General features: G+C 42.6%; 1 gene segment (V, D, J or C); it reads left to right on the top strand.

Moving 5' to 3' along the window:
* The window catches only part of LOC115281476, a 26,832-nt gene extending 17,621 nt beyond the window's left edge, over positions 1-9,211 (top strand). Inside the window, 4 exon segments of the C gene segment in view lie at positions 75-404; positions 2,359-2,484; positions 6,934-6,981; positions 8,612-9,211. Coding sequence covers positions 75-404; positions 2,359-2,484; positions 6,934-6,981; positions 8,612-8,754 — 647 coding nt within the window.
* Positions 9,212-14,135: the final 4,924 nt, after the last annotated feature.

The following is a 14,135-nucleotide window of genomic DNA, read 5'->3' on the forward strand; positions in this document are numbered from 1 at the left end:
TTAGGTGGTTCCAACCACACACTGTTTCTGTCTCTCTAATAATCTTTTAATTGCTATTTTGTTTTCTCCTACAGACAAAAATCCTGATGAAGACATTTCCCCCAAGCCCACAATTTTTCTTCCTTCAATTGCTGAAGTAAAACTCCATAAGGCCGGAACATATGTTTGTCTTCTTGAGAACATTTTCCCTGATGTTATCAAGATAGATTGGAAAGAAAAGAATGGCAAAACAGTTCTGGAGTCCCTGCAGGGAAACACCATGAAGACTAAGGATGCGTACATGAAATACACCTGGCTGACCGTGCAACAAGAGTCAATGGATAGAGAACACAAATGTATTGTCAAACGTGAGACGAATAAAAAAAGCGTTGAACAAGAGATTTTTTTTCCTTCCATAAACAAAAGTATGTACATGTACACATGAATATAACCTTCCAGAACCCTTTGTTGCAAAAGGAATACCATTCCTTCTCTGTCAAGAATCAATCGACAAGAAGCAAATAGAATCTTTTCTAAATATTTTACTCTTTTTTTAAAAGAGCAGCCATACTTAATGTGTATATATATTTTTTTTTCTTAATTTTTTAATGTTTATTTATTTTTGAGAGTGAGACAGAGCATTGGCAGAGGATGGGCAGAGAGAGAAGGAGACACAGAATCTGAGCTATGAGCACAGAGCATGACATGGGGCTTGAACTCGCAAACCATAAGATTGTGACCTGAGTCAAGGTTAGGAGCTTAACCAACTAAGCCACCCAGGTGCCCAATGTTTATGTCTTTTTGAGATAGGTAGAGCAGTGAGGAGGGGAGAGACAGAGAGAAAGGAGGACACAGATTCTGAAGCAGGTTCCAGGCTTTGAGCTTTCAGCACAGACCACGATGTGGGACTTGAACTCATGAACTGTGAGATCATGACCTTAGTTGAAGTATGACACTCAACCGATGGAACCACCTAGTCACCTCCAAATTTTTACTTTTAATGATAGAACAAAAGTCCAGATATTTGCCCACAGACTTAAAATATAATGTGCTTTGGAAGATACAAAAAAAAAAAAGATAAAGAAAAATTCACTTAACCTTTCTTGCCTTAGTTTCATCATCCAAAATATGAAAGGCCCTGTGATATTTTTTAGCACCACTGTATGGATTAAATGAAAGAATACCTATGAAAACACCTAACAACCTCACATACAATAAGGGCTCAGGAAGAGACTGCACTTTTGAAGGTCTTATTGATAAGGAGATAAGACACATTTCACATCTTTAGGGAATGTTCTACTCAGCAGTCAAACTCCCTCTTACCTCAATCTGGTCTACGCAGATTATCACCCTTAAACCATTTGATGGGGCTGGTTTGCAGCTCAACTAAAAATGCTATTTGACTCCTGAGATTTTAGTATGGTCTTGGGTGTTTCAGATTGAATTTTATGTAAGACTGTGAGGTGAAATTCGGTAATTAGGGATGGGTGAGGCTACGTTGTCAAACATTCTTCCATTGTCCTCAAGGGATGTATTCCTACCACTGGTGAATGCTGCCCAGCAAACACTGCAGTGGGAGCCTGCGCCCAACCTGGAAGGGAGGAGGGCGAACTACTGTCTCAAGGAGGATCACCACGGTAGAGCGAATAGTTTTCCTGATCACTCAGGGTCACTCCTGAGTCAGGCATGCTCTCTCAGAGGATGCCCATGTTGCAGATGCTGGTCATATTTAGACAGAGTAGGCAGAGCTGAATGTGCCCTCCCCTGCCTGTGAGCCAGTAACTCTGTAGAAGCGAAAGTCAAGTCCTGAGCAGGGACGCAACAGGCCAGGGCCTCGGAAGGCTCAAGAGAAGAAACCGGTTTGTATGTTCCCTGTGATTAACAAGTGCTGTTAAGCAGAATGGAACAAGTATATAATAAGACAGGTGAAGAACTTTGCTATATATTTCTGATGTAAGTCTTTGTCTTCTGGGAGTTTTAAATGAACAAACAAACAAACAAGCAAACATTCAACAAAACCCTTGCTCCCAAAATAGCAAGTCACTCAACCAAGTGACTTAATACCTAATCTCATTGCAATTTCAGCCCCAGGAAGAGTAACCTTTAACCTGTCAACCAGGGAAATTCTAGTCAGTGCCAGGTACTTTCCTCATTGACCCCTTCCTTTCGCATGAAGGTGACCTTGCCTCATCAGGGGATTCCTTGCTACTAATTTGTTTTTTCCACTCTCTCTTTCTTGTAAAAATATTCCTTTCCTGTCCCCCTTTGGAGCTCCCATCTACATGCTGGATGGGATGCTCTCTGATTCACACACTGACTGATTAATAGAGCCATTGGATCTTTAACATTTACTTGGTTGAACTTTTGCTCTTTAAACAGGTTTGGAGGAGGCAAAGGGATCTGAAGTGGACCCCCAGGGGCATTCAGAGACAAGGCGAAACCCTGGGCTGGTAACCGTGAGCCCTCTGGGTTCTCTGTCCTCTTCACCGGTTTCATGGGCTGCAGGTGAGTTCCTCTTGGTTCTAAGCTCCCCTCTCCTTGCCTTCGGGCTGCTGGTCTAATGGGCCTTCCTTTCCAGGACAGGTCAGCTCGGGCTGCCAGGCTCATGCCCAGAGCCTGGGTGAGCTGGGAGAAAGGTATGCCTGGAACCAAACCCCTGACCTTTCAGACCACAGTTCCCAGGTAGAAACCTCAGCAAGGTTCCAGGAGAATTGTTGGTGGCAGAGTAATCTTATGTCCTGAACGCAGTAACATCCAAGTCTGACACTGAGAGCAGCTTCCTGACAAATGTGGACAGAACTAGACACGCAGCTCTGGGGTCCATTCAGAGCTCTGCTGTCCCTTCACCCACCCCCACACTTCTGCTAGCTCTGGAAAAGGGCTTACACAGGATTGGCTTTAGGAAAGCAAAGTCCTTGGAGGAGCCTGCATTCTTCCTCAGTCTTCAAAGCGATCCATCTTTTCAGGCTTTGAAATATAAACATAGCCCACAAATGCCTGGGACTGAGGGAAACAAAGGCAAAGGGCCTTATTAAAATACAAACAGGTAAAGACCTCCTGTGCCTAAACCATGGTCAGTGTCCTTCATAATTCCCGGGACACATGCAAATCTGAACATTTTCTCCATTAATTTCTCCATAAACGTCAGTGATTCTAGCTCTTCTCTGGGATCTGTGTGTCCACAAACACACGTCTGGATGCATTCTCAAAATTAACTTGCAAAGTGCTCCATTTCCTTGGTTTGGAGACCAGCACTTGGAAGGACTGGGCCTTCTCAGTCTCTCAGAAAGATAGAAACTAACCCGAATGAGTTTCACCCTCACATGTTGCGCAAATATCCATTGTTGTTTAAGCAAAACAGACATGTTTTTGGAGTTACCAGCACTAAAATTAATACTCTCATGTGCCTGGGTTTACTCAAAGTCAAACAGGTAGATGTGATCTCAGTTACAAAATGTTTAAAAAAAAAAAACAGCTTGGGAGAATGACAGACTTTGTTGTTTCGTAAGTTTTTGTTTTTTTAGATTTTTAAATTTTCATTCCAGTTAGTTAGCACACACTGACATACTAGTTTCATGTGTACAAAATAGTGATTCAGCACTTCCGTACATCACCCTGTGCTCATTAGATCAAGGACACGCCTTCATCCCCATGACCTATTTAACCAATCCCTCCACCTGTCTCCTACTGTTTTTATGGGTAATCTCAACTGATCTGTTAGAAGCAAGTAAATGGAATAGATGTAAATAAAATAATCACCGCTTGTTAGTTGGAGCCCTGCGTCGGGCTCTGTGCTATCAGCTCAGAACCTGGAGCCTGCTTCGGATTCTGTGTCTTCCTCACTCTCTGCCCCTACCCTGCTCACACTCTGTCTCTCTCTCAAAAATGAATAAAAACATAAAAAAATAGTAAATTATTTTTCATTTCCTTTTAAGTTTATTCATTACGTAGAGAGAGAGCACAGGATCAGGGGAGGGCCTGAGAGAGACAGGGAGACAGAAAATTCCAAGCAGTCTCTGCACTGCCAGCACAGAGCCCATGTGGGGCTCAGACCCAGGAACTGTGAGATCATGACCGGAGCCATAGTCAAGAGCTGGACGCTCACTGATAGAGCTCCCCAGCCACACCATAAATAGGTTTATCTACTTTTGCTTTTCTTATTGCAATGAAACTGAAGATACATTTGGGCCTGTTGTAATTATATTTTGTGCTTTACTGAAAATTGTTTCATGAAGAAACACATATTTGTAGACATTAAGAAATGTATTCTTAAATGTGCCAATCCAAAATGATGATTGACAGACAGTTCACAACTGCTTCCTTATTAGCTTTCATTAAAAATGAAGGTTTGCAAGAGTTAAGAATTCTGATAAATTTATGAAGGCTACCAGAGGTAATAAGGGAAGCTACTCAGAATGCAAAGAATGTAAGATGTGTGTTTTTAGTAAGAAAAAGTCTGATGCATTGAGTTATATTTTTTGAGCAAAAAAAAAAAAAAAAAAAAGGATTTTGTCCTAAAGAGAGGCTTATCTGAAGAGAGTAAATTCAGAGGGTGCCTGGGTGGTCAGCCTCAGACTTTGGCTCAGGTCATGATCACAAGGTTGGTGAATTCAAGCCCTGCATGGGGCTCTTTGCTGTCAGTAGGAAGCCTGCTTGGGATCCTCTGTCCCCCTATCTTTACCCCTCTTGGGCTATGCTCTTTCTCCTTCCCTCCTTCAAAAAAAGATAAACATTAATAAATAAAGAAATACATAAATAAGGTAAATCAGAACAACTTCTGAATGTAAAAATGAAAGTGGATTTGTAAACATGAAATGTTTGGAAAGGAAATTATATATGGTCAGGACTGACTAAGATTGGAATGAAGAATTTTCAAAATAAAAGGAAGCTGATTCAGGGGCACCTGGTGGCACAGTCAGTGACAGGACCTACTCTTGGATTTGACTCAAGTCATGGCCTTAGGGTTCCTGGGTTCCAGCCCTGCATCAGGCTCCATGCTGGCAAGGTGGGGCTTGCTTGGGATTCTCTCTCTCCCTCTCATTGCTCCCCTTCCCCCCCCCCCAACTAAATGAAGATTTAAACTCTGAAACAAAAGTAAGCAGCTATAGCCATAGAATTTGATTTTCTTTCAGTCAAAACGACTAGGGGATTTTGTGGGTTTTTGCTTGCTTTCTTTGGAGTTGTGGTGTGCTTAAGTCTCTTTGACCTGGAACATTCCAAAGGGTTTGTTAAACCACTTTGGCTTATTTGATATGTCAATGAAGAGCATTGTCAACCTTGTCCTGTGGCACTAGTGTGTTTCTGAATCAGAGAAATCAAGGTGTGCTAACAATGGCAGTGTATTCAAGAAAGAGTTGGAGTTGAGGGAAAACCAAGACAGTCACTTGGTTCTTTCAGGCTCCCTGACAAACTCCTTTTTTCTTGCTTTTTGTTCTTTCATTCCTTCACCCATCATGGACCATGTAAGATGGCTCATATTATAAACAGACATCAGTGGAAAGACTTATATAATGTACATGTATTACCCTGAGTGTCTAACCTGTTGGGTCCATAATCTTGGAAACATCATTTTTTGTTCCAGAAGCTTCCGACCTCCTCCCTTGGGACACTGTGTACCCCTGCAGCTGGACATCACGCCACTGTCACTTACTGTGGGCAGTCAATATGCCCTTGTTATTGTCTGTACATTTCCGGAGGGGTTAAAACCTTTCCCAGGCAAGAGTCTGAAGCCCTCACTGTGGCAAAGACACTGTTCAAAATGGGTTTCCCCCTCGGGCACATCTCCTGTCATCTCCAGGGACCCAGGCTCCTATTTTACTAGACGAACAATAGGATCCTGAAGGAAAACCTTGCAAACTTCTTGACATTCTCTCAGTGTACCACCTTCTGCTGATCCTCGTGTCACATGCTAGTCTGTCCAGCTAGAGTATGTCTACTAAGTCTCATGCTCAAGCCTGTCATCAACAGGTTAAGGTAGCCTTCCAGGATCACAGTTAAAGGTTACAGTTTACAGTCTCATGATTGGGTATTGTAGACACGTCATCAGAGGAAGACAGCCCTCGAACCCTGAGTAGAAGAAGGACCTTATCAACTGCTCCTGCTGTAACACTGAAGGGCACACATCACACACCTACAGTCCCCACCTGCCCCCGGGTCCTGCACAAACACTGGACATTTCTGAATCCAACTGAAAGAAAGTGAAGTGGCTGACAGGCAGGTAGGGCACTTTTGCTCAAGATCTCACACTTTAACCAAATGTGAAAGGGTTTCTCCTTCTATTCTTTCCAGTGAATGGTCTGGAGAGATGACGCCATCATTTGTATCTCCCAGGTCACAGCCAAGGGGGTAACTTTTGGAATTACAGCAAGCTGTAATTTCAGACTAGGAAAAAACACTAGTTTTTTTTACAGTGAGAATAAATGCAACCCTCATTTCATGTTTTATGTATTCCAACAGCAATCAATGTGGCTTGCTTGGCCTGTCAATCTATCCCTGCAGAATGTACACCCACATCCTGAACCTCTGTAATAAATGGTCATTTGCTAAAAGTGATGAAGGTATCTGGAGAAAATTATATGTGAGGGTCCTCAATGGTGGACTTATGTTTGATTTGTATGGATTGTTTTATAAGGGGCTCTCCACTTGCTCTAGTGAAGTTTGCTATCATCCTATGCAGAAATACAATACATGAATTGATCTACTGAATTACAAAGAATCAGATCACTTCTGGAATTGTAAGAATCCTATTTGTAATGGTTCTTATCTTGTCTGTTGACAGATTCTATCTATGTATCTATCTATCCATGAACCTATCTGCCTATCTACCTATTTATCTACCTATTTACCTACCTATCTGTCTGTGTATCCATTCATCCATCAAACTATCCACAACACAGACACATGCCAAATAATGGATATGAACAATGGAATAATACTTGCTCTCATTTCTTTTAGAACCTGCTGCGGTTAACTACACAAAAGCTTCTCTGAAAGAAGAAAAGGGTGAGTTGTCTATGTGTTTGCCTTTATGTCAAGCTATCGAAGATTTTCCTCCTGATCAATTTAGCTTCTGAACTTCTCTGGCTTCAGCTAGATATTTCACAATGATGGGATCTTGCAAAATAGACTGAGTGGTAATTTAAGTCAGTCCATCATTTCCCAGGGATCATCTCCATACAGTAAATGCTGCTTTCGGAATGAGAGGACTATAAATTAGGGGTACACTGAAAGTCTCTGAAGGCTTTCAACAATGAGCTTCATTCATTGCTTGGCCTTGGTTTCTACTAATTAAGGAAAACATCATATCACTTTAGATGTTTTTAAAGTCTCTATTCTTGCCGGTAGTTAATAAATGAACTGATGATGATAGGTTCTTGTACAAAAGACATTGTGTTACTGTCGGTGCATTTTGTTTAATTCTCTTAACACTCACTATGAGTATTTCATTCCCGTTTTGCTCATGAGGACAAAGAGCTAATATTAAGCAAGTCTCTTGTATTATGCCACCCAGTGAGATCTGAGTTGCAACTCAGACTAAATAAATCAAGGGTTGGTACACTGAAATGTTATTCTTCCTCTAAATGCCAAACCCGAGGCCCTGAGACAGGCTGCACACCTGGGGAGGGGGTGTGATTGCAGGAGATCGGGTGCCAGAATGGAGACTTCCCTCCCAGTCTTTATTTATTTGCAGGAATATTGGTACATTATTTACAGTTCCCGAGCCAACCACGAATGACACAAAAAACACCCAACTCAGTAATTGAAAACATAAGGCCCCACATGTGGAGTGCCAGGCATAGGGTATCTCATTCAGCTGCTACAGAAGGAGTGCTAGTTCCTGGCTATCTTCCCCACATATGCCCAAAGGAAATGATGGGGAGTGTAGGCTCTAATCCTGCTGATCTGCACTCCAAGTCTAATATCTAGGGGCTCCAGGACTCTGGCTAATCATCATCATAATCATCATCATCATCATCATCCTCTACATTTATCCATAATCACTTGATGTGTGGGTATTTATAGCACGTGGAGATACAGAATTACACACTAGCTGAGAATATGTCCTGACACACCATGTTGCTTGGATTGAAATCTGGCTTCTTGTACTTAGTAGTTGCATGAAATGGGGCAAATTGTTTCTCTCCCTGTCCTCAGTTTATGTGAAAATGGGAATGAAAGTAAGAGTCTCATATGTTATTGAAAAATTAAATAAGATTAAGGCTTTCTATGCAAAGTTCTCAATCAATTGTCATTTAGTGTGTGGTTAATGGATATTGCCTCTTATTCTTACATGGGGCATGGTGGGAACTAACAAATGCTAAAAGCTGTCCAGCACCAATGTTTTTTCCCCACTGGGTTCATTAATTACAAACACAACCAACCTTTTTATTACTTTGGAATGTTCTAAATTAATTTCATAGGTTTTTTACTGACTTGGCCTGCAAAGTAGATTCTGAGTAGTCTTGGTGGTAGTGGAAGTGCAGGTGGCGGTGTATATGTTTACACCCCAGTTGTACTGGTGCGAGAGTCATTTCAACCCAGGGCATCAGAAGTGTACCATGTGACCAACCTTCCATTAATAAGTCTTAGCCTTTCAGAAGAGCAGGTGAAACTAATCAATGGCTTCTTTTAGACCTCCTGCACCTGCAGCTCATGAACACCTCTGCCTACTACACCTATGTCCTCCTCCTGGTCAAGAGCGTGGTCTACACCATCATCATCACCATTGGTCTGCTTGGGAGAGGAGCACTCTGTGACAACGAGAAGAGTTCCTAACCTATGTCACCACCAAGGGTTGACTTTTCCTCATTGGCTATTATCATACAAGAGTCTGCTGAGGATTAGTGGGGCTTCCTTTCTGGGTTTGGTCATTTCAGTTCACATGTGTCTTTTACTGTGTCATTATTGCAGAATGGGTTTACAAACCCCTGGGCAAACAGGAAATGTCACTCTGCACCAAGAACAAATTCTGCCATGACTCAGGTGCATGGTAGGGGACATCCATGGGGGCTTCAGCATCGCTCTCTCCTTACTGTCCATGGGCTCCTCAGCCACCCAGCACCCTTGCCTCTGCCTACAGCCAGTGTGCAGCTTCTCTAGCATCTCCGGGTTTTTTTTCCCAGATAGCTGTCTGTAGGCCTTTTGTTTTACATTTCTCAAAGCTGCCATCTTTGCTACCTGAACATTGTACTGTTTTTCATAACAGGCACAATAAAAAACAATTAAAAGCCTACTTTTGCCTCTGTGGACATTTATTTGGTGAAATCTGAATACAAGGTCAGGGACAGCGTGACAAATGAGCCGTCAAAATCAGCATTGGTTATAATAGAGGCCAATTCCACATTTCTAATTCTTTCCCTGAGAGAGTCCTGTTTCTGTTAGGGTTCTTTGGGGCACTGGCTGCCAGGTTATTTCTCCTCCCAAGTCAGCAGATTCAGACTGATTTGTTGTAAGACACTCTGGTGAGGACAGTTTCACATGTAGTGTGACTGGAGGATGTGCTCAGACCTGACCAGTATTTCATAGTCACCATGGTTCCTGAGAGCTGTACTGACTCCGGATATGTAGGGTGGTGGAGGGATTATGTGCGTGGACTTGGAATCCCAAATGCTTGGGTTTAAATTTAGTGTCTGTAGCTATTTGAACCTTTTGTGCCATAATTTTCTCATTTTAAAAATGGTGTTACAGGGACCCATCACCCCAGGTTGTGTGGATGACATGAGATAATTCTGCTATGCACAGAGCATCAGCATCCACTGTTGGTAGCTCTGCTTTAGAAAAATCGAGAACACACATGCACACACACACACACACACACACACACACTAATAGGTATGAGGCTCATTTTTATGTGTGCATATTGTTACGAACATGGATGTAAAACAAAATGTTCAGGGCATGGTAAATGGGGAAAAATAAAGTGATTGTATATTTTCTGCTCCCATTAATGAAGGCACTTAAAGAAAAATGTTTATATATTAGATTGATAACAATGTCTCATTTAAAATTGGGGAGGATTTTTTTTTAATTACAATTAGCTTCTATTTGTGTGGAAGAGGGCTTTTGGAAGCAAGTAGACATTCCCAAGTGGAAACAACACAAGACCCACCAGGTATAAGGAAGAGAAAATTTAATTCTGATCTACTCCTTGATTCTCAAGAATTTGATCAGACCTCCTTAGGACAAAATCTCTTCAGAGAGATCTACAACTGTTTCTGTGTGTGGAAAGCACAGAGGGAAAGAGGGAAACTAGCAAATGAACAGAAGCCATGTGGGCTGAGTACAGTGCTGGGCCCTCCTAGCCAGTGCCCCCTTGACTTCCAGCTCCTCAGCCCCTTCCTTCCCCAACCCACCCTGGGCTGCCCTGGACTGGCAGGTGCAGAGAGCGGGAGGGTGGTGGCTTAGGTAAGGGGAGGACAGTGGTGCAGGGGACAATGTGGGGGGCAGGAGGGTGCTGGTGTGGTGGTGGTATTTTGTTTTCTCAGTTTTTTTTGTTTTTTTTGGTTTGCTCTCTGTGTTCTATCAAATGTGGTTGATTCGTGGAAAATGCTTGAAGTCAAACCGGCCCCTACTGGTTGGGGCTGTGCAAGCCTTGGTTGGGTGCTGAGTGATACAGTAAGGGCGGTTAAACCACAGCCAACCTTGCTCACTTCCAAATGGCCACAGCTAATGGAAAAAAAAAAAACCTTTCTACACATGCATAAGATTGCTGTCAACATTCCCCTAGGCTGTGGGTGAGGGGTTCCTATTTTATAACAAGTTTATTCCAAGTAGCTGCTTCATTACTTAGGAATCGTATGACCAGGACTGTTGAGACACTTCTCAAGTCCTCTAGACACTGTTCTGCTGGAAACAACATACAGACCTCTTGTAGCCCTAGGTAATCCTGACATCCACCGAGGATCTGGGATTTCCCCTGATGTGTGACTTACTAAGGGTTGTACCCTTCAGTCTCATTTCCTTAGTGTAGGCAGGGAGGACATAAGACCCAAGCACATCAAGCTATTACCACAGATAGACTGTAGATATCACAACAGCAAGGTGTTTTTTTTCTTTACAAGAACACAGACATATGGAAGCCCTGAGTTCGACTGTTTAATTGCATGTTAGATGTTGTATCATCTAAATCTTTCTAAAGGGACAAATGAGTAGAGAGTCAAGCTTAATTAGACCAGGGCTTAAGAGAAGACATGCACATCAGAAAGCAGTATGACGGGGGCCCAGCAGAGGAGGGCTGTTGAGCTATGTGAGCACAGAGACCAAGTGTCCACACTCCCGCCTGACCCAAGCACAGTAGAGAGGGTGCCCAGTCCTGACTCCCATATCTGTCCACTCTTTGGGGAATCAAAACTCAATTGCAACGACCCTGTTAGGCTTTCACAGATTGACTTCAGAGCACATTCACACCATAAAATTCACTCCTCTTGGTTTGTGTTCCAAGTGTCAACTTCTGGGTGAGCACTGCATTCCATGAACATGGGCCACGTGCTACTTGTTCAGCCCAGCATGTGCAGGAGAGAGCTCTTTCTCTGGGTAAGTGATAAACTGACATCCAACTTGGGAATCATAATCTGCAATTCCCCTCTTGAGAGAGGATATTCTAACTGTGACTATACCACTGAGTTCCTGAGGTTTGGATCTGAAGACCAGAATCTACAGACCTTCTTTGCCCCTTTCTCCCCTGTAAGAAACTGTTTCTAGTTAGGCCTCAGCCTCTCATCCCTCCTGGTGGCACTTCTGTCATCTGGTCCATTCTCAGAACAAACATGGACAGAGCTGATCTGACCTGCACAAATGCACACTTGACCCTGTCATTACATTTATAGTTATTTCTTCAGGCAATATCTCTGACAAAATGACATTTGTTTTTCGTTATTTACTTTACCCTCTAAAAACCTGAAAAAAATTTAAAATGTCTGGGAGCAGAAGGAAGGTGAAATCAATGTCTTATTTCCATGAAGCTGTTTGCATCCACATTAAATTTTATTTAGGTAGTGTATGATAGCATGGAAAATGCTCATGCTATAAAAACCAAATCAAATATGCAATGAAAAATCAGTATATCCCACAGAAATATATTTATAAAGACAAAAACCTAAATACATGTGTGCCAATCAATGAGATGAGAAGAAAATAACCAGGTGACTTCAATCATTTCTGGATATTTCAATATTTCTACAGCAAACTGCCTTTATCATTTTTAAATTATAATTTTTAGAACTAGGTATAAATAATACAAGCAGCATGGCCACAAGATTGTGACATTACAAACAGAAAATGAGCAGGAGCCAGACCGAACTGTCAGCACTGATGTGGCCACAGAATTTGAAGGACAGATTCGCTGATTATTGCTTTATGCACATTTCTACAAAAAGCATGTATTCCTCTCATAATCGGGGAAAAGAGATAATAAAGGACCCATGGGAAGACCAAGGGAGCAGGTTAAGGACAGAGCTTTCTCTCACACAAGGGAAGCGGCCGGCCTCATAGCTGCAGTCCTCTTGATAGATAACACACCTCAAACAACCGATGTTTTCTCTTGGAGAATGTCTGCTGCGCTAGAGCCAAGATCAAATCAGGTACAGGAGTATGAATAGCAGAGAAACTGAAGCAAGATTGTGTCCCACATCTAAACCTCATAAATGTCACATGGTTCAGGTGGCATCTGTGGTGACATAAATAGAGAAAAGTATGGCTGTTGGAAGGTTTCACTTTCCAACCTATTCAATGGCTATAGACACATGGGGGCAAATGAAATGCCTTCCCACTTGGACAGGAGTCTAGGAAGATGGACATACCATGTCTTCCTGTTTCTGGGCTTACTCTCCACCAGTCAAGTTACTGGCATGTGAGCCACAAGCAGTTGACAGGTGTTGGAATTATTTGGAAGTCCTAAATAAAGCCAAACTTTTAATTCAAAGACAATAGGTATGTTTTGCCTAATTTAAAAATGAATGTTAGCAGGGCTTTCTAGCTATGGTCAACAAATCTCATTGAAAACTGACTATAAAACTAGACTAGACCAGGAAAGCAAGCCATTTCAGTGGTTGGAAAATGTCCAAATTAATTCAATAGTCTGAGAAGCATTTATGCTTGAAAAGCTACACATCACGGAGCAAGAGTGGGCTCTGGCCTCAGGAGTCTCCCATTCCTCCCCAACCTCCTAACACCCAGCTCCATGGGCATGGAGGCTCTTCCAAGATAGGACAGGCCATGAGGAGGGGCAGCAAAATCACACAGTGTGAGGGAGTTCAGATGCTTTGGGGCGGGGTGTGATGTGAGGGAGTGATGTGTAGCTGAACCGACAGACTTCGGTGCACAGGCAGGGAGGCAGGTGCTGTGCTGGTCTGCGGTTGAGGTCATGGCTGCAGCAAACACTTACTTGGGCTGAAGCTGGGAGTATGCTTAGCAGAGACTCAACAGAGCCCAAACCAGCCACACGCTGCTGTGTGACCTTGTGGTGACGGGCATGTGCAGAGACGCCATGAAAATACTCAGCTAAAAGTATAAACTGGGAAACCTTATACTTTATTAGCACATGAGACTATGTGCTAATTTCCTAAAATATAAATGTTACCCTATACATGCAACAAAACCATTTGGCAGGGGATCAAAGTGTCAATCAAGTTGCTTGAGCACAACCATCAGTAACCTTGGCCGTGCCAACAAGGGTGATCCCTAGGAAGCCAGGCTGTAAAATAAAATAAAGAAGAGACCAGGTGAGTCAGGGGCGGGCACACAGGGTGGAGGATGTTCTATCACAGATCTAGTCCCAGCAGCTCCCCAGAGTGCAAGCAGCACAGATGGCAACCTTTTGGGGAAATAATCACAATCTAGAGAAGCTACAATATGTTTTTATTTTTAATTTTTTTTGAGAGAGAGAAAGAGCATGCACAGAAGCAAGGGAAGGACAAAGGGAAGAGAGAGACAATCTCAAGCAGATTCCATGCTCAGCACAAAGCCCCATGTGGGGCTTGATCTCATGACTGTGAGATCATGACTTGAGCCAAAATCATGAAACAGATGCCAACTGTGCCAACCCGGTGCCCCTACAATATATTTTTAACAAAATATTTTTCAATTAAAAAATATAGCAAGACAAGCAAAGAATCAGAAAAGTGCGGCCACTATTAAGGGAAAAAATGCATACATCCATA

Source organism: Suricata suricatta, chromosome 2 (assembly GCF_006229205.1).
Source record: "Suricata suricatta isolate VVHF042 chromosome 2, meerkat_22Aug2017_6uvM2_HiC, whole genome shotgun sequence".
Taxonomy (NCBI): Eukaryota; Metazoa; Chordata; class Mammalia; order Carnivora; family Herpestidae; genus Suricata; species Suricata suricatta.